Source organism: Cetorhinus maximus, chromosome 2 (genome assembly GCF_964194155.1).
Source record: "Cetorhinus maximus chromosome 2, sCetMax3.hap1.1, whole genome shotgun sequence".
Taxonomy (NCBI): Eukaryota; Metazoa; Chordata; class Chondrichthyes; order Lamniformes; family Cetorhinidae; genus Cetorhinus; species Cetorhinus maximus.
Genome location: NC_135880.1, coordinates 101,154,276 through 101,180,388, shown reverse-complemented (window position 1 = coordinate 101,180,388; position 26,113 = coordinate 101,154,276). Strand labels below are relative to the sequence as shown.

General features: G+C 45.7%; 1 protein-coding gene across 6 annotated transcripts in view; it reads right to left on the bottom strand.

The window, feature by feature from the left end:
* The window catches only part of LOC144696310 (transducin-like enhancer protein 4), a 213,037-nt gene that overhangs the window by 4,279 nt on the left and 182,645 nt on the right, over nt 1–26,113 (bottom strand). For all 6 annotated transcript variants that reach the window (XM_078567535.1, XM_078567547.1, XM_078567540.1 and 3 more), the window contains 8 exons: nt 20,912–21,064; nt 18,927–19,059; nt 18,418–18,596; nt 16,371–16,444; nt 13,861–14,110; nt 10,019–10,266; nt 6,247–6,394; nt 837–987 (listed from right to left, as the gene is read on the bottom strand). In XM_078567535.1, coding sequence (XP_078423661.1) covers nt 837–987; nt 6,247–6,394; nt 10,019–10,266; nt 13,861–14,110; nt 16,371–16,444; nt 18,418–18,596; nt 18,927–19,059; nt 20,912–21,064 — 1,336 coding nt within the window. The remainder of the gene's footprint in view (nt 1–836; nt 988–6,246; nt 6,395–10,018; nt 10,267–13,860; nt 14,111–16,370; nt 16,445–18,417; nt 18,597–18,926; nt 19,060–20,911; nt 21,065–26,113) is intronic.

Genomic DNA, 26,113 nt, shown 5'->3' with positions numbered 1-26,113 from the left:
TTAAGTAATCAAAGCAGGTTCTGCTGTTGACAGTTGTTTCCATTTGACTATTCATACAGAGGACTCACTCCTCAGGAAGGAACAATTCTCGAGAAGGGAGACTATAACCCTGCCCACTCGGTGCAAATCAGGCAGGCATTTAACATCCCCTATGAGACTCATGTGTTAACGTCCCACATTGATCACACAGGATTAACCTGTTCATCTGAGCAGGTGAGAAGGATGCCTGCTTGAAACCAGCGGGATACTTCATTAAATGTGCAGATTAGACTCTGATGATGCTATCGGAGCCCAATTGCTTTTTCCATTGTGGGCCTGAGTGATAAGGCGGCTGCGTCTTTCCCATCAGGTCCAGCTGGAGGGAAGAGGGTTCAGGGTTAGCTCAGTTCCAAAGGCGCAAGTGTTTTTACTTTTATTGATTTTCCTCATGTGGTCAGGAGGTGTAGCCATACTCCGTGTCCTTTCTTAGAATCAACTTAACTGAGTGCGTGGGTTTTATTTTTCCTTCATTTACTTCCTCCTGCTGGTCAGTTGCCAGTTACTACCAGTCCTATATGAAAACTTGATGAAGCCTGGGAGTTAAAATCTCCCCAACAGAATGTTAACAGAGGTCAGAATAGATTGTCACCCGACCTGGCTCCAACCCACCTGAGTTCAAATTTAAACTAATAATTCTTGCCCCTTCCGCTCCTCCGTGCTAAAAGATGAGAGGGGAGAAGTCCTTTAGATATAGAAAAAAATCCCCAGTTCTTTTTCCTCTTTTAAGAATAGTTGAATATGCAATATCATCAGCACAAATAATAACACAATAAGCAGTATCATAAAGAGGAAATTACCACAATGAGCAAACTTAAGGGATAGCACACAGCTCTCATGGAGGTGCAACTGGTATTTGTCTGGTTTTGTCACATGCAGAACCTCTACATTGCTGTTTTCCATTCCAACGGCAAGCCACTCTCCAGTGGGACAGTATCCCAATGAAAATATCTAGGAGTAGAAAAAAAACATAATTAAACTATAGAATCTCTGCCCTACAAAACAGTTCACTTCAGAACCATGGGGCAGGCTTTTCTGGTTGTCAGACGGGCATGGCGGGTGGGCCGGAGAGTGGCCGCAAAACAGTTCACCACCTATGATCGGGCCCCGACCGCGATTTCTCGCTGGCGGGCCAATTAACGGCCAGCCAGTGTGAAATGCGCGCTGAGGAGCTCAGCGCTGACGCGGTTGGGGGTGGGAGGAATGTGAGCGCAAAAGTCTGCGCATGCTCAGAGCTGCCTCAGGGAGCTGAGGAATTGTACAATCAAAGAGAAAGATTTTTAAAAAGTTAAAAATATGTCCCGACATAGAAATCAGTAACAATAGCAGAAACACAATAGAAAGTATATCAAAAAATTGTTTTTTTTAAAATCATTGTTGGGAACCTCATCCTGCCCATGGATGAGGTTTCATAAAAATTCCAAAGGCCGCCTGGCCGATTCGCCCACCCAGCAACTGTAAGGTTGGATGGGCAGCGAAAAATTGCTTTCAATTACTTGATTAAGGGTCTTAATAGGCCTCTTAATTGTCAGCAGGCGCACTGGCGACTCTCTCACGTGCCCAACAACTAAAATATCGCTCGAGTGAGCGATGACGTCAGGATGCTTGCCCGACGACATGATGCGCTATTTTATGCCCGATCAGGTCGTACGCCCGCCCACCTGTGGGACGTAAAATCCTGCCCATAGAAAAGCTGCGGTGCAGAAAGAGGCCATTCAGCCCATCATGTCTGTACAGCCAAAATGAGAAAAAAGAAACTAGCCACTCATTTCAATCCCACTTTCCAGCACCTGGTCCATAGCCTTGAAGGTTACAGCACTTCAGATGTAGATCAAGATCCAAATCCCTTTTACATGAGTTGAGCATTTCAACCTCAACCACCAACTTAATCAGTGAATTCCAGATGCCCACTGCCCTCTGTGTGAAAAAGCTTTTCCTCATCCTTTAATCCTTCTGCTAATCACCTTAAATATATGCCACCTAGTAATTGACCCCTCAGCTAGGAGAAACAAGTCTTTCTTGTTTATCCTATCTAGGCCCCTCATAATTTTGTACACCTCAATTAGCTCACCCCTTAGTCTCCTCTGTTCTAAGCAAAACAACCCTAGCCTACCAAACTCTCCTCATAGCTGCAATTTTCAAGCCCTGGCAACATTCCTGTAAATCTCCTCTGCACTCTCTCCAGAGTAATTATGTCCTTCCTGTAATGTAGTGACCAGAACTGTACACAACAGTCCACTGTGGCCTAACCAACTTTTTATACAGTTCCATCATTACATCCCTTGTATTCTATACCTCGCCCAATAATGGAAAGCATTCCATATGCTTTCTTTACCATCTTATCCACCTGCTCTGCCACCTTCAGAGACCTGTGGACATGCAATCCAAGGTCTCTCACTTCCTCAACCCCTCTCGATATCCTCCCGTTTATTGAGTATTCCCTTGCTTTGTTTGCCCTCCCCAAATGCATTACCTCACACTTTTCCAGATTGAATTCCATTTGTCACTGCTCCGCCCACTCAACCAAAACCATTGGGCAGAATTTTGCCCTTGATGGGCAGGCGGGCCCCACCGGCTTGGTGGCAGGGCCACCCAACGGGAAGCACTATGCGCTTCCTGTGCAGGGTTGAGGGGGGGGGAGGGGAGAGTGGGGAGAGGGATTCCCCAGCTATCAAAGTGCACTCTTTTGCGCATGCGTGCGAAAGAGCGCACAGCTCCTTGAGACTAAGTGCTGTCTCAGGGAGAGCGCTGAAAGTGTTATAAACTTAAAAAATAGAAAAATAAAAAAATTATTAACATGTACCCCTCTTGTAACAATGTCACACGAGATGGGGCATGTTAATAAATATCACATAAAGTTTATTAAAGTTTTTTAAAACAGACATGGAACCTCATCCCGCCAGTGGATGAGGTTTCACCGTTTATCAGAAGCCCGCTGGGGCTCCTGGCCTGCCCGCCAGCCTTAAGATCGGATGGGCAGGTCCTTTAATTGGCTTAATTATCCTGCCAATGGCCTCAATTGGCCATTGACACGTTGGCGGGCGGACAGCTGATCGCATTGTCCCCCCGCCTTCCTGAATATTTAAATGGGGTGCGATGATGTTGGGGGTTCCCCCCGACGTCATCCCGTGTCATTTTCGCATCGGCGAGCAGGCCCTGCCCCCAACTCGCCGACGGAAAAATTCTGGCCATTGATTTCATTCTGAAGTCGACAGCTATCCTCTTCACTATCAACTATGCGGCCAATTTTTGTGTCATCTGCAAACTTCCCAATCACGCCCTCCTCACATTTAAGTCTAAGTCATTAATATATACAACAAACAGCAAGGGCCCCAACACTGAGCCCTGTGGAACACCACTGGAAACCGTTCTCCATTTGCAAAATCATCCATTGACCATTACCCTTTGTTTCCTGTCACTGGGCCAATTTTGGATCCACCCTGCCACCTTCCCCTGTATCCCATGAGATCTCACTTTCCTGACCCGTCTGCCAAGTGGGACCTTGTCAAATGCCTTACTGAAATCCATGTATACAACATCCACTATGCTACCTGCAATCCTCCTTGTTACTTCCTCAAAAAAATCTATTAATTTTGTATTATTTTGAAAGCAAAGGACCAATTAAAAGCTCTCTGATTAGCCAGGCAATATATAATCAATTTTATAAAGATATTCTTAACTAATAACCTATCAGCAGAGTTATGCAGTCACCCAAAATGGTAATGCAGCAAGGTTTATCTTTTACTAGTAGATAAAGCATTCCAATGTTGTAAATGGCAAATTCTAAAAACATGCTTTTTAAGTTGTAGTTGAATTACTTCAGAACACTATCCTTAAGCAATCAATAGTATTGGAAACAACAGCTTCCAGTGGCAGCCTTCAGTTTCGTAAGACAATGGCCTGAATTTTACCTTTGGCGGGAGGGCGGGATTGACGGGCCTGGGGAAAAGTCGGGAAACGGGCCCCTGACCGCGATTTCATGCTGGCTGGCCAATTAACGGGCAGCCAGCGTGAAATGCATGCTGAAAAGCACAGCGCTGCTGGAGTGGGGGTGGCAAGAGGGTGGGTGATGACATTTCCACGGGCACAGGTGGGCACTGCGAGAAAGCTCCCTGAAGGCAGATAGCTGCCTCAGGGAGCTGCACACCGGAAAATCATCAAATAAAGATTTTAAAAGCCGCAAAAAAATGTCCATGCATCACAATCAATCACCTGAAAATATAGCTGATAAAAATGCTGTCCACAGATATTTATTTTAATTTTATTTCATAACAGAGATTTCATCCCTCCCTTGGATGAGGTTTGATGAAAAATGCAAAGACTGTCTGGCCGATTCGCCCATCTGCCAATTGTAAGGTTGGACGGGCCATGAAAAACTGGAGACAATTTTGCCGTTAATGGGCTTAACTGTCCTCTTAATTGTCAGCGGATGTGCTTCCGAATTTTGCGCGTGCCCACCGAGCGAAATATCGCGCAAGTACACGATGACATTGGGATGCTCGCCCAATGTCTTCTTGTGCCATTTTACGCCTGATCTAGTCGGGCTCGTGCCCGCGTGCGGGATGTAAAATTCAGCCTAATGGTTTGCGCCCTGGTGATCAACTCAGTGTTAAGCATCACCAGTTGTGGCTCAGGAACCCCACTCTACCAAGGCAGTCTCTGCCGCATTTGCTGCAGGGTAAGGCAATGGGCTGAGAAGGTGCAGGATTCACTGACTTCTGCTTTCTTTGGGCCCTCTCTTATTCTCTTGTTCCTAGCCAGCTGAGCTTTTCATTTGTGCTCGCTTCTTCCTAAGCCCCTCCAGTCAGCCTCCAGAGGTCACGGCCATCAGCAACCGTCTCCAGTTGTCAGTGTCAATGTCCACCATCTTCATATCTCACTTGCAGGAGTCCTTGTAGTGGAGGTATGGATGTTCAGGAGGTCATGACCCAGTGACCAATTCGTCATACATAAGGTCTTTGGGTCATCCTCATCCAATGAATGTGGCTGAGCCAGCACAGATGTCATTGGCTTAGCATTGAGTGTATGCTGATGGAATTAGCATACTCCAGGACCTCTGAGTTGTGACCTTGTCCTGCCAAGAGATGCCAAGGATAAATCTGAGACAGTGAAGATGGAAATAGTTCAGCCCTTTCTCCTGCCTAGCATATGTTGCCCAGGTCTCACCACTGTAGAGGAGTACGCTGAGAGCACAAGCTTGGTAGACTCGCAGGTTGGTGTTCTCAGTCAGGTTGCTGTTGTTCCACGCTCTCTTACTCAGCTTAAACATAACAGCGGCAGCTTTTGCAATGCGTGTGTTGATTTCAGCATCAAGTGACCGATTGCTGGTGATTGTAGAGCCTAGATATGTAAAGCTTTCAACAACCTGCAGCGTTGCATTGTCAATACTGATAGTTGGAGGTATGGCAACATCCTGGACAGTTTCCACTAATATAATAATGCATTTGCTTATGCCAAGAGTAACTGCAACACATTGATGCCAAAGAACTAAATAAAAGAATGCAGAGCACATCTTTGAATCTTAACCAATATATATGAAGCATATCCAATAGCTTGTTCAACCATAAAGCTTTTGCTTTATTTGTGTTGGCATCACAGCCTAATATCCATATTCTGCCAACACCCATATGGGTAGCTCTAACTAAACCAGTCTTGGCCTGCTGAAATGACATCCCTTATAATGGAAACTTTTAAATGGAAATAATTTAAAGATGGGTCTTGAAGATTTCAAGTGATGGGGCCATGACTATTTCCTTTGGCAGCCTGTTCCATTGTGGGATTGTCCCTGGGAAGAAAGATTGTTGATACACTGTCTTGGAAACAAATAGTCTTTGTAGTTTCTGTGATTGGCTGGCTCGTGTTTTGTCGTTGCTGGAAGGCACCAAGTATTTGTTTCTCTCAATTCCCACCCGTCCATTCCGTATTTTATAGAACACAGTCTGCGTATTTTTCTTCCTTCGTTGCTGCAGTGATTCCCATTCCAAACCATTGATCAAGGGTGTGACACTGGTCTATTTTTCATACTGGCTCATGCAGAATAGATCAGCATACCTTTGGATCGTTTCAATCTTATTTCGCTGCAATAGCCTCTGTTTATTTGACATTCGCAAACCACTCCAAATTTGCTTTCTTGGTTTTACTATGTAAAGCTCTTGTTTTACTGTCTTACAAACTCTTTTTTTCAAATTCTTCTATTCTCTACATACACACCTGGGATGTAAAGTCATGCTGCTGTAGTTGTCTTCCTTCTCTGAGATCCCAGGATCGTACGGTGTTGTCTAAACCTCCCGTCCAAAGTTTCGTGCCATCATTTGAAATGTCAATACAGCTGGCTCCATCTGTGTGACCCTGGAATTGCCTATTGACATCAAGAAAACAATAGATTTGAGCACGTTTCCTCATGGGTTAATTTTGCTCTGCACATTACATCAATAACCATGTTTATGCCCTTTCTGTGTTACACATGTGTCAATTTTGTACATTAGAAGAAATATTCAACCTTTAAAAGATTGGTAAGAAACATTGCTCAAAGCTTTTCTGAAAGCCCAAGAATGCTGAAACACTGAGCTGAACTTTCATCATCGAGGTGGGAATCAGGGTCAGAAACTCACATCCAGAGGGAGACTGATTAAACTTCAGATTTATGGGTAGGGAAGCCCTTAATTGATATGGCGAGGAGCTTCCTGTCCACTTAGAGCCAGTGGAGTGGGAACAGAGGTGGGTTTGATGAAATGTGGGAATCATTTATTCACCCACGGCAACCATCATTTACACTGCTGGTTGTCCTGTCGGAGAAATCAACAGTTTGTGCCAAAGCCTTCCACTACATTAGAAGGACGCAAGATGCCACAGGGCAGACAGTGGCCTTTCACCCAGGCCATCCAGCCCCGTGTTTCATCCCAATGCTGGAGGCAGTGATGGAGAAAAGGAGGCCCTCTTCCCAGAGGATAGGAGAAGGTCACCTCATCTTGCAGCAGGGGCACCTCTCTGTTCACTATCATTTCCCTCTGCCTCCTCTCTCACCTCCTGCTGCTCCCCCATTGAGCTGTCTTCTTCCAAGGCTTCATTGTCCTCAAGGTCCATACCTCTCTGAAAGGCCATGTTATGGAGAATGCAGCAGACCACCACAATGACTGAGGTTCTTCAAAGAGGGTATTGGAGGAAACCCCGCGACTGGTCCAGGCACCAGAATTGCATCTTCAGAAGCCCAATAGTTGTTCTCCTGAGCAGCGGCATCAGTCGTACCACCTCTGCGCCTCTTCATGAGCACCCGCAGAGGGATGAGTAGCCATCTCTTCAAGGAATACCCTTTGTCCATGAGGATCCATCTATGCATGTTGGGGTTGGAGTGAAGATCTGAAGTAGCCTGGACTGGCAGAGGATAAAGGAGTCAAGGCAACTGCCAGGAAAGCGAGCATACGCATGGGGCTGAATTTTACGCTCCCTGGCCGGAGGGGTTGAAGGCTGGGGGAAGGTAAAATCCAGCAGGTCGCCTTCTCAGCACCTTTGTGTCCACACCGACCTGTCTGAAATTTTACAGGTGCGGGGAAAGTGTCAGGCAGCCCACCTATGGAGGTCATTAAATGGCCAATTAGTGGACACTTAAGGGCCTTGTTCCTTCTCCCCAACATCTGAGGTGGGAGCAGGCCCAGGCCAAGCCCAGCAGATTTAGCTGCGCAGGCTGGTGTCGTGCAAGGTGGGTGGGGGGGGCTCAATTTCCTTTGCGGGTTCCCTGGCCCCCGAGGAGACACCCCCCCACCAAGGGATTCCTTCCGTTAACCCTTGCCCCAGCTTCTTGAAATCAGCCTCCCACCCCTCTCACCCCCTTCACTGAGACCCCTGATGCCAGACTTACCTCTGGGGTTCTCGGCATGGTGGGTCTGCCTGGAATCCCAGCAGTGGCCACTACTCCCAGCTAGTGCTGCTGGGACTTCAGAGCTACCAGCCGTCTGATTAGCCAGCAGTTCTCTAAGGCAGGACTTCCTCCTTAGAAAGGGGCATAAGTCTCACCTTAAAACAATTGAGGCTGTTCCCAGCATTAAATTGCTGTGGCGAAGCCATTGGGATTGTGGCAATGGGGTGGTGGGGCTGTGGACCACAGTGCCTCATAAAATCCGGGCCACGGAAACTCTTGTAGTCATAGACCAGTTGGATAATGAGGGAATGGAAACCCAATGAATCTCACTGGCCAATCATTGGGTTCCTAGGTGACCACATGGGAGCAATTAATGATGCCCTGCACCTGGGGAAATCCAGCGATAGAGGCAAAACCCAATGCCCACTGCCCCTTTGAGGCTGTGCCTGTTGTTAAATAAATGTGCTGTCCAACTTTGGCAAAGAGGAATCTGTGACCAGCGAGATGCAGCGGTGTACAGCCATTTACAAGATGATACCAAGGTTTGCAGCTGATCTTTGGAAGAAGCCAGAGGCGAAGAAGTCATTTTGACGGTGACTGACAGGGTACAGTGACCAATAGGGTGCAGTGCTGCAAGATCTTCAGCAATGAGTGCACAGATCTTAGTGACCATCTACCTGGAGAGTTGCAGCCTCCTGTGGCACTGAGTCTCGGTCACTTCCAGGTAGCTCTGTCTTTTTATCAGGTGGATCAGGTTTTGAGGATTTGGCTTCAGTCCCTTCCTGCCCCTCTTTCAATTCCCGTTCCCTCCTGATGCCCGGGGCTCTTCCCTTCCTGTGGAGGGTGTTGCCCCTCAACATCACTGGGTCCAAAATCTGACAGTCATGCCCCCACTGCCAGCTAGAGTTTTCCTTCTGAACAGCTGGCTACCCAATGAATTTGGCAAACTTGCCCCTTGCTCTTCTTCCCCTCAACCCCAGGGCGAGTAGGGAGGCGGAGGTGCATTCCAACCATTCAAATCTCAAGTGCTGAGTGCCTACTCTCACTATCGCTGCACAGCACCAAGAATACATAATGAGGCTTGGCTGAGAGCCCAGACAGCTATTAGAATAATGGAATAATACTTTCCCAAAGGAAACATTGTTTGATTGATAGCTCGGGTTCTCTGATCTCTGCCATCAATTTCACAATGTTTTTTAATATGAGCTAAGTGGTTTCAGGGTTTTGTGGTTTTTGAAACTTCAAAGGGCCTGGGTGATTGACACTGTTATTAGCTTTTACTTCAGACATTTTTTTCAAACCTAGGAGAAAATTCTCAATGAATGACTTCTTTTCAAAGGTTTTTTTTATACGTACAACTTTACACTATAGGGTTCATTGGTTCTACAAAGTTTACAGTGGGTCAATGGGCCTGGAGGTGCCATAGCTTAGCATTGGCAGCATCAGGGAACATGGGGCTGGGTGGAAGGGCAGAGCTTCACATAGGGGACATGAGGGGATATGGGGCTCAGTGGAAGGGCAGAGTTTCACATAAGAGGCATGAGAGGCCATAGGGGGTGGTTGGGGGGAAAAACTTGGTCCCCTCATGCAGACTCGAGTTTATGACTCTTCTAAGGGACCGTGAACCACCACTCCTTAAAAACCTGGCCCAACTCCACAAAAACTGCAGAGGTGTAGGAGATACCTATCTCCGCAATGGAGCCGGCCAGGTCAGGAGTGCCGAATGCGGGGTTCTGACGGGAAGTAGCTTGCACCCTTTAAAGGCGCTCCCAAAAATCATGCAGATCGGGAATGGGGTTGGGAATCCGGAATCGGGATCCACCTGCCATTTTAAAAGGTCTCCTGAGTCATCCCGACTCGATAAAAATCCAGTTCTTTGTACTCTGTAGTGGAGCTTGAATCCATAACCTACAGACTCAAAAGGATTAAACTGTTACCAACTGAGGCATGCTATACTTAAGCTTTTAGGTTAAAAAAAGGTTAAAATTGCATTGTGCATTTGGAGTGTTTTTAATTTTGTTTTTTTTTCAAAACAATTAACCTCCTGCCTTTTTGACTTTTCAAACGTGCACACCACAAATTATAAGCAGCAGCATTCAACTTTTCTGGAAGATAACCAATTCTTACCTGACTAAAGTCTGATTGTGCAGATCCCAGACAGCGATATTACCATCACTACAGCAGGAGAAACAGACCTTGGAGTCAGGGCTGATAGCCAAAGCATAGCAGGCAGGAGCAGAGGATGTCAATTCTGCCTTTATACGTGGAGTTGGAGCTGCCAGGTCCCAAATAGATAACGTGCTGGCTTCCCCACCAACAATCAGGGTGCGACCATCAGGAAGCAACTTGCATGATCGGATGTAATTGTCTCTGTTCTATTGAGATAGAAGCCATTAAGCAATTGTTTACATAAAAAAGGCAAATAAAATGTGGTCTCCCGAATAAATAAGTGATTTAGTCAATTTTAACTTATTTCTACTTAAGATATTTACAGATAAAGTAAAATGCATTGGGATTTTGTTTTTAAACAATTTTGAAATTAACTTACACACCCAGTGCAATCAAACATGTGATCAGAATTATCATCTGAAGTTAGGAGTTTCATATTATGAATGCTTATTCCATTTTTCTACCCTTTCAGAACTTTTGAAAAATAGAGCATCTTTCGTGATAGCTTCACTTAAACAGCTACAGCTAATGGATAAACAAAGATACAGAAATATTAATGAGAACTACAGTAACCTAATAAATATTCAGTAGCTAAAAACCAAAACGAGCATACATAACTGTAATCTATGTGCAGCAATTTGATGAAATGCATCAATTGTTCAAAGTGAACAGCCAAATCCCAAGATTAAATTTAATCTTCAACCTGCTCCCAATTATCTATTTAATATTAAATCACATGGTTTAATATTTTCTAGCTGATAAACACACCTGCACCAAATTGTCATATTGGGAGAACTAACATTGTGGCTGACCTTCACTTCTTAATGCTGTCCCCGAATGGTTTTCTTGCTACTGAAGCTGTGAGCTGAATTATACGAGATGCTGGATTCCCCAAGCCCCTGACTAAAATGTCAGGGGAACACTGTGCCAATTAGCCATTAATGGGCTGGAGGCGGGATTTTTGCCCCTCAGGGACAGGAAGTCTTGCCTCAGAGAGCTGCCAGCCAATCAGAATCCGGCAGCTCTCCAAAACTTCGGGAAAGAACCATGCAACACTGGATGAGGGTTTGAGTAAGTGTAAGTCTTGCTGGGTACCAAGCTGGGAAGTCTCAGTAAGGGGGAAAGGAGGGGTGGTGGGGGGGGGGCTGGGATTTGAGAGACAAGGGGAACCCGGAATGGGGGGGTGCCCATTAAGGAAAGACACATCCCCTCACCCCTGACCACCACCAGCTTGTGCTGGGAAACCTGCTGGAAAGGGCGCTTGGTGTGGGCCTCTCCCACCAGCAGGTAAGTCCTGATGAGGCCCTTATGTGGGCATTAATTGCTCACTTAAGGGTCAATTGGCCCATTGGCAGACAGGCTGCTGACACCATCCCTACCACTGGTAAAACTGCAGTGGGGGTGGGCCGGTAAGCTGCCCCCACCTTCAAACCCATTGGCGTGGGAGCGTAAAATCCAGCGCTGCATCCAGTACTTTCTTATATAAAGCTCAAGTAATAATGGCAGCCATTTTACCAAATAGCAGATGAGATTTTCTAAGCACATAAGTCAAAGAAGTGGTGGGACCACGTGAACATGAGAGCAAGGTAATGGAAGAGGTCGTAAATTAATAATTTTCCTGAGTTTTTACTGAAGACAAGAAAATGTAATTGTAAGAGTACCTGAGGAGGATGTGGAAAAGCACTACAATTAAACTGTAGTAGAAAAAATAATGGTACTAAAAGTAGAAAGTTACCATGCCCATATAATAAGCATTCCAAAACACTGATGCAGGTAACTGGGGAAGGAAATAGCCCTAACCAGAATTTTAAAAAAACCTTTGTAAACAGGAATTGTACAAAAATGGACTGTTGAGAGTAGAAAAGAGTATTCTCAATTTTTTGCTTAGCTGTTAAATGTACTGCGATACGCAGAAAATTGGGAACATTTCAAATGGCTGACTTAGTATAGTCCTAACTGGTCACAATATTTTCTAACTATGATTACTGTTGTTAAAATGAATAACAAGTATTGAAATTAAAACTAAGGTTATTATAAACACAGTGCAATTTGCCTTAATTGCTGCAAGAATTTGCAGTCTCAACATAACGAATCTTGCAGCATTGTATAAGGGGTGGGAATAAAAACGCATAACCACCCCTCAACAACCTGCTTTAAAAGTATCTGTAAATAAGGCAAGGCATATTGTGACACCAAGCTTTGAAGTACAAATGCTCAGAGTCACTGAGTGTGAGGGACCTAGGTCTGAACCCAAATCAGCTTAGTTTCTGATGAGCAACTGCCAGAGTGCCAGGTAGTCAGCTACAGGAAGGCACCGGCAGGCCACCTGGGAGCAGGCCAACCACCCTATCAGCAGCATAGGTAATTGGGCCAGCTGGTATAATTTGACAAAGGAAGAAAATAACTTACATTTATGTAGCACCTTTTACAAGTTCCCAAAGTGCTTCGCGAACAATTAAATACTTCAGAATATAGTCATTGTAACTTGGAAATACACAATAGCCAATTTGACCACAAGGTCCCAGAAACATCAGTAAGATAAATCAACAGATAAATCAATTTTGTTCTGTTGTTGGCTGGGGTATAAATGTTGTGCAGGACACCAGGGAAACTCTCCTTCTTCTCCTGAAAAAATGGCATGTGATTTTTTTTTTCCCATCCATCTGAAGAGGCATATTGGGGGAACCCTGGTTTAACGCCTCATCCAAGAAACCTCCAATACTGCGTGAACTCCCATGGTACTCCACTGAAATGTTGAACTAGATTAGGTGTCCAAGTCTCTGGAGCAGGACTTGAACCCAAAACGTTCTGACTCAGATTCAATGGTACTACGACTGGACCAAAGCTGATGCTAGAGAAAAAATTCAATGTTGCCAAGTTCACTCAGAGAACTTAATTTGGAATAATATAGTACAGAAATTAGTAGAATGTGTTATTTATATTGGTCAGTCCTCATCCTGCCAAGGAATCAGAAATGAAAAACATCCCACTTTAGTTTAATTGATAGCAGCTGTCTGAAGGAGACAGGTCCCATTTTTTTGGCAGGAGAATTCTTGGCCAATAGGCAGCCTCATGAAACTTAGGAACATGGAATCAGAGTACCTTGGGTGCATTATGGCACTAAAAGTACAAGCATATGGAGATCATCCAAGTAAAAAGAGCTGTTCACCTGAGGGTGAAGGGTTATTCTGGGTTGATTTATGTCTGCAACAGACAGCATACTTCAGACAAGTGATTTGTCGCAACAAACAATGGATAACCAAATATAAGCACTTTCATTGCCTCAGGCACTCTGTGTAAATTGTGGTATTAACGTTGCAATCATACCACATGGAGCAAGTGGAAAAATCTGTGGTAATTGTCAGGGGATGTTTTGTCATGATAGGCATGTGTGCCTTTTATGCTGCTGATGACCACACCCAGTTCAAAGTTTGCAAATCAATGTAAACAAAAATGTTATTTTTCACTTTTGTTGACTTTTACATTAAAGTACACATGAATCTCTATTCCTGTCTTGCGATTTTTTTCCACCCCAGTTTCCCTGGTGATCTTTAACAATAGAAACAAAATCAATTCAGTACAACAGAAAATTTGAATAGTACTTGCATGCTATTACTACATGCAATGGTTAAGGATTTTATACCCCAGTTTAACATGCACCATGCAATGAAGGAAATGCCATTTTCACTGTGCAAAAACTTTCCTCTCCTGAATGACATATGTATTTCTACATAAGCGAGGCACACATTCCCAAATTCCTTGTCCACCCAGATATCTTATTTTCCCTCCAATCCTCTTACCAGGCAGTCCAGTTGAGAGACTGGGCTTTTGTTCCCAGGGTGACTAATATCCCAGACCTTCACACATCCCTTCCCACCAGTGTACACATGTCTTGTAGGATTGCTGATGGTCACTGCACACACAACCTCACCATGGCTCAAAGAGTTCATTTGCCGAGCATGTCTTGGAATTCCAGGTCCAATCAGAGCATCAGGAGGGAAAGGCACAGGTTGCATCTGTCCATCAGCACTTACATGAAATGAATAAGCACTATTAACAAAGAAGGAAAGTGCTGATTAGGAAATTACTACATTAGTCAGCACATTAGTTCTGCTGCTCTGTTTTAAATCACAAAAATGTTCCAATAAAGCCAATATTCTGTAATACATTAATATGGCCTGAACTCAAATTTTAATTATAACATAATCTGTTCCAAGTGTTAAAGTTAGAGTTGAAATGTTTTAGATTTATTTAGTTCTATTTTTATTGGCCAGTGAGCTGTCTAATAGGCACAGAAACCGACACATTGGGCTGAATTTTACATTGATTGGGCAGGCACGCGCCTGACCCAATCGGGCTTGAAATTGCGCATGATGACGGCGGGCTAGTGTCCGTCATTGCGTACTTGCACGATATTTCACTCAGTGGGCGCATGCAAACGTCAGAAGCGCGCCCACCGACAATTAAGAGGGCAATTAAGCCCATTAACAGCGCAATTGTCTGCTATTTATCATTGCTTGTCCAACATTATGGCTGGCAGATGGATGAAACAGCCAGGCGGCCTTTACATTTTTCATGTAACCTCAACCAAGGGCGGGATGAGGTTTCTGTTATGAAATAAAATAAAAATCTGTGGGCAGAATTTTTATCATCCATATTTTCAGGTGCCTGATTGTGATGCCCAGACATTTCTTTTCTGCTTTCTAAAACTTTATTGGAATATTTTCAGGTCTACAGCTCTCTGCCTTCAGGGAGCTTTCTCTCAGCATTCGCCCGCGTTGACGTCATCATCCACCCTCCTCCCACCCCCACCCCGGCAGCGCTGAGCTTTTCAGTGTGCGTTTGGGGGGTCGATCGCGGTTGGCAGTCCATTTCCCGGCCGATCCCGAGCCCACCGATCGCGCCTGCCCGCTGAACTAAAAATTCAGGCCTTTATCTAAGAATTTACAAGTCAAGCTCTCAAGAAATTTACATTCATATGTAGGGCTTCTGTTTGCCAAGTAGAATGCATCCCCTTCCCTATTGGAAGGCGTTCCACTTACTTAAGTTTCCAGAGCTAAGGTACAGGTCCACAAAGCCAAGGCTGAGGGGCCATCAAGTGTGAACAGGGTGTTGCTGGAGTTTAACTAGCTAACATTCCTGTTAATGTTGCCAGGAACCACTCTACCAATTGAAGCATTGTCTTGTAAAGTTATCTGGTGCTGTGTATGAAAAATACTGGCCCCACAGTGATAGGTTTGCCCCTACACTATGCATTGGTGAGCTAGGCTAACTAAGTGCATCATTGATAGTACCCTGCAGTACTGAATACCTGGTCTCGTATAGATATTGAAGATTCTTTTTGGAACCACCTCAACCCTACTAATACCTCTCCCACCTGTCCCCCTAAGGAGGTCAGTCACTAGTTGGCCATTTGACAAATGACAAATGCAGGTTTAAACCGTCATTAGGTGGGTACCAGGTACTTAGAGCACCTCATGAGCAATGTGATGAGTTGTACAACTCAGTACAGGGCATACAGGTGCAATGCTACTACCTGACTGTTGCATTCCCTACTGAACACAATCGGGAGATGCAGGACTTCGTCAGCATTACATTCATGGTAGACATTGAGCCCTAGGCATGTTAATGCATGTTTTCATACCTAACCTTCCGTCAATACTTTCCAGCAGCTGTTATCCCAAAGTCTCAGAGCTTCCTCACCTGTTATATAACAGGCATTCGCTTTTAATGTGGTGGAAGGACTGATGAAGGGCAGTTTGTATCATGCCAGCCAGCCAGCTATTTAAATGGTGCAGGTGCCCTTAGCAATCATAGTAACTGTGCAAAGACATTTCCACCCCAACGTGCACAACATATAAAAATGACAGTAGCATTTAGAACAATCAAAATGGTAACTTCAAGTACACTGGCTGGCAATCACACCAGACCTCTCAAATATAAGTAATTACATAGAATTCTAAGTAAAGATGTTTCTTTAGATTTTAACTTTGGTACCATGCTGGCAACACCTTCAATTTCTCTCAAATTTGTAAAGTACCAGCAGCAAAATCACAATCAAGTAAGGGCTTCGCTGCACTGCCAGGACAGCAGAATGGCATCAGTATTGTTTTTTCACATTTGAATTTCATAACATACAGCATTTAACAGACCAATATCACCACGTGACATGCAGAATTCTAGGGGAAAATCAGAGAAAGTTCACCTTTCTGTGGCTTTATTCTCTCCATTTACCTCTTTTTCACCAAAATATTAAATTACTTTTCTCATGTTTCACTGTTGACAAGCAGAATGATCATTATAGACTTACGGTTTTCCACCAGGAATGCCACTTAAGTTTGGTGGAATCCCAGGTACGCGTATATGATGTGGATCAAACCCAACCTAAAAATCACCAGAATTAAATCATAATTGAATTGTCACTTTTTAACAAAAACAGTAAACCTAGTTTTATTTTTTAACAAAGTATCTCTAAGGGCTGGATTTAGTTGGCCCGATGGGAGTCTTGCCCACTGGTCAGAGAACCATGGGAGAAGCCCAGTGGTATTCGGGCACTTTACTGGCCACTGTCAGGCCTTCTATGGGATTCAGGGCCCCAGTGGTGTAAGTGCTGCTGGCCAAGCAGGGCGACAGCTCCTCATTGCCATCACTGCTATCGGGATTGGTGGCAGCTTTTATTTTATTAATTCATAGCATGTGGGCGTGGCTGGCTAGGCCAGCATTTATTGCTCATCCCTAACTGCTCTTGAGAAGGTGCTGGTGAGCTGCCTTCTTAAACCGCTGCAGTTTATGTGGTATAGGTACACCCATAGTGCTGTTAAGGACCCAGCAACAATGAAGGAACGGCGATATATTTCCATGTCAGGATGGCAAATGGCTTGGAGGGTAACTTGCAGGTAGTAGTGTTCCCATGTGTCTGCTTCCCTTGTCCTTCTCAATGGTAGCGGCCGCGGGTTTGGAAGATGCTGTCTAAGGAGCCTTGGTGAGTTCCTGTAGTACATCTTGTAGATGGTCTACACTGCTGACATTGTGCGTCAGTAGTGAAGGGAGTAAATGTTTGTGGATGGGGTGCCAATTAAGCGGGTTGCTTTGTCCTGGACGTTGCCCAGATTCTTGAGTGTTGTTGGAGCTGCACTCATCCAGGCAAGTGGAGTATTCCATCACAGTCCTGACTTGTGCCTTGAAGATGGTGGACAGGCTTTGAGGGATCGGGAGGTGAGTTACTTATCGCACGATTCCTAGCCTCTGACCTGCTCTTGTAGCCACAATACTTTAGTGGCTTGTCCAGTTCAGTTTCTGGTCAATGGCAGCCCCCAGGATATTGATAGTGAGGGATTCAGTGATGGTAGTGCCATTGAATATCAAGGTGCAACGGTTAGATTCTCTCTCATTGGAGATTGTCATTGCCTGGCACTTGTGTGGAATGAATGCTACTTGTCACTTGTCAGCCCAAGCCTGGATACTGTCCAGGTCTTGCTGCATTTGAACATGGACTGCTTCAGTATCTGAGGAGTTGGGAATGGTGCTGAGCATTGTGCAATCATCAGCGAACATCCCCATTTTCGACTTTATGATGGAAGGAAGGTCATTGATGAAGCAGCTGAAGGTGGTTGGGCCTAGGACACCATCCTGGGCTGTCAGCAATGCAGCCACCAGTGGCCCAGGATCGCAGAGGGACCCCAGGCTAAAGCTGAGTGCGGACAGGGTGGAGATTACGGGGTAGGGGTCATGGAGAGGGGAGGTTAGGGAGGTCAGAGGCAAGGACAGGTGGTGGCTTTCAACGCCACCATCCCCCCCCACCAACAACAGCCCTTCCCGATATGGGGTCCCTCGACCCAGAGTGCCTGATGATGTGGGGCACCTCCTGGTAGGCTGCTGGCAAACCCGACAGGGTTTACTGGGAGCCTTTGGGAAACACGGGAAAGCTGTGCAGCTCCCACTTAATCACTGAGTCACCACTAAATTGTGGTGGGTTCAGAGATAATGAGTTTCAATTGGCTCATTAATGAGCCTAATTGACATCGTGCCGGCAGCGACTGGGAATCCCGCGTCAGCCCCTTCCGCCCTTTCACCTAATCAGTGGAAGTTTTGCCGCAGTGGGGCCTCACCTGTGATTAAGTGGGCCTGGCTGCCATGCTTCCTGTCACAATGGGCTGCATTAAATTTAGCCTTAAGTATTCATTTAAAATGCTTCAATTACCATCTATTACTGCCTTTTCCTAATTATGATAGTCGCATCTACAGGCACACGTTGAACTGTTTTCCTGGCTTAAATTCATTCAAATAAGCAGTCTTCTTATTGACAAAAAGAAAATAGCTTAGTCAATTCAAGGTTAAAAGCCTGCTCAATCACTCACCACTGGAGATCGGCCGTAAGCAGCTGCCGCTGCTGCAGCAGCTGCTGCTGCACTCATCTGGGGGGAGATATTATGTAAACCTGCATATGCCCCTGGGCTCGTTAGGTCTCCATTCATACCAGCATGGGGCACTATTCCAAAAGGAGCAGGATAAGGGCATGGCATAGGAGTCCTCAAGCCTGTAAATGACCAAAGTCTGCTATCAGTGACTGTAAATTCCAAATATCTGCAAATGCTTTTTGTTCATCTCAGTTAGGCATTTTATTGTTCAATCTGAGAGATCAAGAGGATGGGGGAAAAAAAAATCAAAGTGCGTATAATGTTACATTTGTGGTTTGCTTCCTGTAAGGATTTTTCCATATAAAAATTATAGTAAGATTTTTGCAACTGTAAACATGTAAAATGCAAAACTGATTCCTACAACATTAAAACAGGAATTTATGCCAAAGGCAAGGATAAGATTAGAAAGCTATACAAAGACAACTGTTTTTAGAGAACCATTTACCTACCTAATGGATCAATTCCTGGTGGTTTACCAGGGACCGGCCTCAATCCTGGGGTGGAATTACTTCCTGGAGTTGGAGCGTCTGATCGTGGAGTTGGAGTGTTCGACTTTGACACTGGAGTAGTCGATTTCTCGTTCTGTAAAAAAACAGAAAACTGCTTTGTCAATATGACAACTCCAAAGTTATACTGCAAAGATTCATTTATTATATATTAGCATTGTGATGATGATGGTTATAGCTAACAATCAATCTAAATTTTTAGTAATATCACCAATAGCTGAAATCAACAGTTACAATTACGAACAATGTCAAATTATCTTTACCAAAAATCAATAGGTATGTTTTTTTGAGTTCATGTTCTTATCCGTCTGAATGAATTACAGACTTTGCATACAAAGCTATACCTTAAAAAGATAAGCAGCAGAGACCTGGGCCTGGATTTTGCCTGTGGGTTTCAGGGCCCCGTGATCAGGCTCAAATGGGGATTGGAACCCCATACTGGCCTGAATTTTTTGCTCGGCAGGCGGGTGTGATTGGAGGGCCCAGGGTTGGCTGGGAAACAGACTGCTGACCACAAGCGGCCCCCGACTGTGATTTCACGTTGGCTGACCAGTTGACGGCCAGTCAGCATGAAGCACGCACTGAAAAGCTCAGCGCTGCCGGGGTGGGGGTGGGAGGAGGGTGGGTGATGATGTCAACGCCTTTGGGGACCTGAAGGCCACGATGAATATCCCAGTCAGCCTCCAACAATAGGCCTTAATAGAGCTTTAATTGGTTGAGTCAGTTACTTGCAGTTTGTAGGCGGGTAGCCCTGCCCCCTCCCATCCCACCTCCAGGGAAATTGTCCAGGGTGGAATGGAGCCAGGAAAGCAGAAGATTGGCCGCAGGCATGTAATTCCATGCCTGCCCCCACTGGGGTTGAAAAATTCAGTTGCTGGCTTTCAAATTGTTTGCAATTTACCGATAAAAGGTTTGCGTCCAAAAACATCAGCCTTTTCTTTTCATGGGTACTCAGTGACCTTGGAATCCAGCAGCTTTTCTTTCTGGTTCAGGTTTGCAGTTGTTTGCTTTTTGCCAGAGACTATCTATTTGATTTGCTGTTGAAGTTTACTAAGCCGTCTTCTGCAGAAAATTTATGATCACCAAGTTTCACCACTTGGTTCCATGTCATATCGCAGAAACAGGGAGCACTTTAAGACAAACATTACAGTAGAGCTAAGAGGAGTAGAGTGGCGTGAAAGATAACACTTTTACTGAATTAGAATGAGCCTCTGTTAATACTGATGATTTCTAACCGAAGAGTTTATATAGGGCAGAATTTTGCCCTTGGCTGGCGGGCTTGGTGGGGGTGGGCGAGAAGCCGACTGCCACCTGCGATCGGCATCACACTACGATTTCACGCTGGTGGGCCAATTAAGGCCAGCCCAGCGTAAAACGCGAGCTGCAGCGCTAAGCGCTGCCTGTGCGGGAGGGGAGGGGGCGAGCGGACCACGCATGAACTTCGCACACGTGCGCGAGTGAGCGCTGCATAATCTCCCTGAGGCACGGAGCTGCTTCAGGGAGATGAAGTGATATAACAAAAAATAATAAAGAAAATAAAAATGTAATAAAATATGTCCCCTCGTGTGACTCTGTCACATGAGCAGGGACATGTTATTGATTTAATTGAAAAACTTTTATTTTATTTTTATTTGCTCTTGGAAACCCGTGCATGAGGTTTCCAAAAAAATGCAAAGGCTGCTTGGCCTTTTCGCCTGCCCGCCAACCGTTAGATTGGATAGCCAGCGAAAAATTGACCTGAATTGATTATTTAATGGCCTTTGCTGGCCTTTTAAGTGTCGGCAGGCGTGCTGCCAACTCTGGCACGCGCCCGCTGACCGAACTATTGCGTGACTGCACGGTGTTGTCGGCATGCTCATGTGGGTCGGGCACTCGCCCACTCGCCAAGCAAAAATTTCTGCCCATAGAAATGTATACACAATACTCACAAGACCCATTTCTTTGCACTTTGAGGAAGGGGTACTACTGGAGGAAGCAATAGAAGCTGGGCTTATAGGTGCATCCTTTTTTAACAGACGAGATTTATCTAAGCCATTTTCCCTTGGTGAGTGGGGTGGGCTACCTCGTGGTGAGGTGGGATCCTGAAAAAGGAACACAATTTTTTTAAATGAACAGCATTCAAAACAGGAAAAAAAAAAGCTATTCTTACAAGTAATAAGTTATAATATAAACTGGCCATATCACATTTTACTAAATGGATTCTAATTATTTCTCAGTAAGCATAAAGTGATTTAGCCAAATTGGTTAAGCTCCATGTATGAAAATCAAAAATCAATACTGCGGATTAATAGAGAACTGCCCTTAATTGTCTGCACAGAAAGCCAACATCAGAAAAAAAAATGCACACATATCACCACAAAAATCACTGTATAAATTATAACAGATAGTACTGTCTTTGGGTAAGGGCAATACTGGAAAGGCCACATTGATTTGATGTGATTCCTCCTCGAATCACTATGTCTTTGTGCTGATTGTGCTCCGACAATGGTGCCGGTTAAGGAATTCCAGGATATTAGCCCAGCAATATAATGATTGTGGGGGACTTTAATCTTCATATAGACTGGACAAATTGGCAAAGGTAGCCCGAAAGATGAGTTTTCAAGAGCACTTTTGCGACAGCTTCCTAGTCCAATACGCCGGGGAACCAGCTAGGGAAAAAACTATTTTAGATCTAGTCTTGTGTAATGAGGCAGGGTTAATTAGTAATCTGGGAAAAAATAATTATCATAAAATTGAATTCCATGTTAAGCTTTAGAGTGATATACTCCAATCCTAAGCAAGAATCTTAAACAATGCCAATTACATAGGTATGAGGGGAGAGCTAGTGGCTAAGGTTGATTGGGTAAGTAGGCAAAAAGGGTATGGTGGTAAGTAAACAATGGAAAACATTTAAAGCAATGTTTAAAAATGTTCACCCAAAATACGTTCCATTAAAAAGTAAAAACGCCATGAGAAAGAACAATTTGTGGCTTATGGATGGAGTTAAGGATAGTAATAGATTAAAAGAAAAGGCTTATAATGTTGTGAGCAATATCCGTAAGTCTGAGGTTTAGGAGAGTTTCAGAAATCAGCAAAGGACAAAGCTGATAAAAAGGGGAAAAATTAGTATATGAGAGCCAGGAATATAAAAACAGATTCTAAGAACTTTAACAACTATATATAAAGGAGTAGAGTAGCTAAAGTAAGTTTGCAGAAACAGGAGAAATTATCATAGGGAATGAAGAAATGGAAGAGATGTTGAACAAATTACACAAATTACGTACCAGGAATAGAGGGTAACCAAGGGGTTAATAAGAACTTAAAGTAACTAATTAATCAGCAGAGAAAGTTTATTAGAGGAACTTAAGGGACTAATGTTGACAAATCACCAGGACCTGATGGCCTCATCCTGCGGTTCTAAAAGAGATAGCTACAAAGATAGACAATGGACTGATTATGATATTCCAAAGTTCCCTAGATTCTAGAATGGTCCCAGTGCGTTGGAAATTAGCAAATGTAACACTGCTATTCAAGAAAGGAGGAAGAGAGAAACCAGGGAACTACAGGCCAGTTAGCGTGCTTGAGAATATGCTGGAATTTATTATTAAGAAGTTTTAACAACATACTTAGAAAATTATCATATAATCATACAGAGTCAACATGATTTTATGAAGGGGAAATCACCTGACAAATTTATTAAGGGTGGAATTTTTTGCTTGGTGTGCAGGCGCATGCCCGACTCAAGTGAGAAATAGCATGTGTTGATGTCGGGCGAGCATCCCAACGTCATCGCGCACTTGCTTGATACTTCGGTCGGCGGCACAGACAAGAGTTGGCAGCATGCCCGCCAACAATTAAGAGGCCTATTAAGGCCATTAAATTAGCAATTGATGGCGATTTTTCGCTGCCCGTCCAACGTTACGGTTGGCAGGTGGGCGAATTGGCCAGGCGGCCTTTGCTTTTTTGAGGAAACCTCATGGGGTTTCCAAGATTAATTTTTTTTAAATTAAAATGTTTGGACAGAATTTTCAGCATCCAAATGTTGAGGTGACTCATTCTGATACTTGGACATTTTATCCAGATTTTAATTCTGTTTTTATTGATTTTAAATTCATCAGCTCCCTGAGGAAGCTCTCTGCCTTCAGTGAGCTTTCTTTCTGCACTCCTCCATGCCCGCACTGACTTCAGCGCTCGCCCTCCTCCTGCCCCCACCCCGGCAGTGCTGAGCTCTTCAGCACGTCTGTCATGTTGGCTGGCTGTTAATTGGCCAGCCAGCGTGAAGTCATGGTGGGGGGCCGATGGTGGCCGGCAGCCTGTTCCCTGACCGTTCCTGGGCTTGCCGATCATGGCTGCCCACCGACCGGAAAATTCTACCCTCAGGGCTGATCTTTCCCTTTGGCGTGCGGGTGGCGGGCCCCACACGTTCACGCATAAAATGGCTCACGGTGACGTTGGGCGAGCTTTCCGATGTCACCGCGCGCCATTGTGATATTTCGCTGGGCGGGCGCGCGATGATGTCCGACACGCGCCTGCCATTAATTAACGGGCCACTTAAGGCCCTTGAGGCACCAATCGACGCTGATTTTGCGGCGACAGTGCAATCTTCAGCTCGGGGTACGGGCGCAACAGGCAGGCGAGTAGTACATATTTGTATTAACCTCATCTATAGATGGGTTAAGATGGCTCACTGGGGTCGCAAGTGTGCACAGTCAAGCATTTATTTCTGAAAGCTTTTGAAACTTGCCTGTGTGATCTACAGTACTTCAAAACGCATACCAACTGCTTTTTCTGGAATTTTGAACTTCAGGTCAGCACTCTGCAGTGAGTAATCTTTTCTAGGCCTGCAGGTTTCAAGAAGCCGTCCCTTAGTCTGGGAATGGGAGCTGAACTGTCCACTGGAGACAGCTCCTTTGAGGAGGAAGGGAGGGCTAGAAGGGGGAAGAGGCCAGGTGTGCACATTCAGCCTCCAGGGGAGCCACCTTTGGGAGGACAGGTGCAGGTACAAGGGGCGCAGTGCCAAGAGGTAGTCAAAAGTAGAAGGGGCCGCAGAAGATGCCACTATCCTGCTGCCAGGGTACACTGGCAGTGAAGCAGCTACCTCAATATGACTGAGGTGCAGTGCCAAAGGAGGCTCCATCTCTCCAGGGAGACAGTCAACTATATCTGTCAGGTGATAGGGCCTGAGACCTCTGCCAACTGTGTGGGTGGACACCCCATGCCAGTGGCTCTGAAGGTCACAGCTTCCCTCAATTTCTTTGCCTCTGGCTCCTTCCAGGGGTCAGTGGGTAATCTTTGAGGTGTCTCCCAATTAGCTGTGCACACTTGTATCAAGAAGGTTACAGACGCTCTGTTCAGGCGTGCATTTACCTTCCTCCACTACCGTTGGGACCAGCAAGCCAGAGACAGTAAGCCAGAGGCTTCGCGGCCATTGCTGGCTTCCCCTACGTCCAGGGTGCTATAGACTGTACACACGTGGCCATCAAGGCGCCAGCAGGTGAGCCCGGTGCCTTCATCAACAGGAAGGGCTTCCACTCCATGAAGGTGCAGATAGAGTGTGATCACAGGATGCAGATTTTACAAGTCTGTGCAAGGTACCCAGGCAGCTCCCACGACGCCTACATGCTTAGACACTCCCAGGTGCCGGGACTCTTCAGTGCTCCAGCCCGGCTTGATGGATGGCTGCTGGGTGACAAGGGCTATCCCCTCAGAAGGTGGCTCATGACGCCTCTCCGCCATCCAAGAACAGAAGCTGAGCAGCGGTATAATAGGAGCCACACCCCGACAAGGGCTGTGGTGGAGAGAACCATTGGTCTTCTCAAGATGCACTTCAGATGCTTGGACCGCTCAGGGGACGCATTCCAGTACCCCCCAGATTGTGTGTCAGTGATAGTGATGCGCATGCTGCGCTCTCCACAATCTTGCGCTGGAAAGGGGGTGACACAGTAGACGATGAAGACGTTGACACAGTGGCTGCGGCTGCACACGATGAGTCCAGCAGCGGATCCAAGGATGAGCATGCACAGGGAAATGCTCAGAGGTAGACGCTGACCCGGGCATACTCCAGGGAGATGGGGACACCCGGGAGGCATTAATCCAACGAACTTCCAGCTAGCACAGCACAGATGGACCTCCAGAGCAAGCCTGGGCTGTAGGTTCGATACTCGACACCTAAGTGCAAAATCTGCCACGTTAGGAACAGTAACTAAGGGCTTTGTTAATAAAGCTGAATGTCCGACCAAGCACTCATTACAGTTTTGGAAACCATACACGTGCAGAAGAAAAGAGGCACTCTCAGCCATGGTGACATATCTGAATTTATTCTGTCAAGCAAACCAACTAATTCCAAAAGAAAATGAGAATATGTTACCAAAGAAAACAAATCATAAGGAACCTCATCTCGGGCTAACACAAAAGCACCAGTGAAAAACCTATGGTGTGCCTAAGGTGCCTTATGTTTTCGTTTCCGGGTGCTATGCCTTGGTGCTGCTCCCTTGCTGGGAGTGGCTTCTGAGACAGCCTGCTGACTCTGCTGTCGTGCTGGTCTCGATGACCTTAGTGGTCGTCCTCTGGCCCGTGGAGCCTGTGCTGGCCTCGCCTGGGAGGGAGCTGCCCGTTCCACAGCTGGCATCTCCCCATTGTTGCAGCCTAACTGGATGCTATGGTCACTGGGAGAGGGGCGGAGGAGCTGCCGCCTTCACCAGGAACGCCCTGAAAGGTGCCTGCAGAGATGACAGGCAGCTGCTGCACCGACCTAAGGTCGTTTCGGACCTCCCTGCTCACCTTGGATGGATGGGCACCCAGCTGGGAAACTTGATGCCCAGACCATCTCCCACACTGGCACTGACCAGCTGAGGTCAATGCCAATGTGAGGGCTTGCGAGTCAGAGCACATCCCCAGGGAGCCCTGATGGGTCTCCTGGAGGTGCCTCTCCACAAGAATCGCCACTCTCTCCATGGAGGACACATGGCGCTCGGACATGTGGCTCATTGCTTCGGTGGTCGCCCACGTAGATTCCTCCACCATGGAGATCAAGCCAAGCATAGCCTCATGCATCTCCCCCAGATGCTCCCGCACACCCAGCTGCATTTCCTGCACTTGCTGCGTTGCAGACGACTCCAGAGGCACATCATCAGGCACCGACTGAGCGTGTG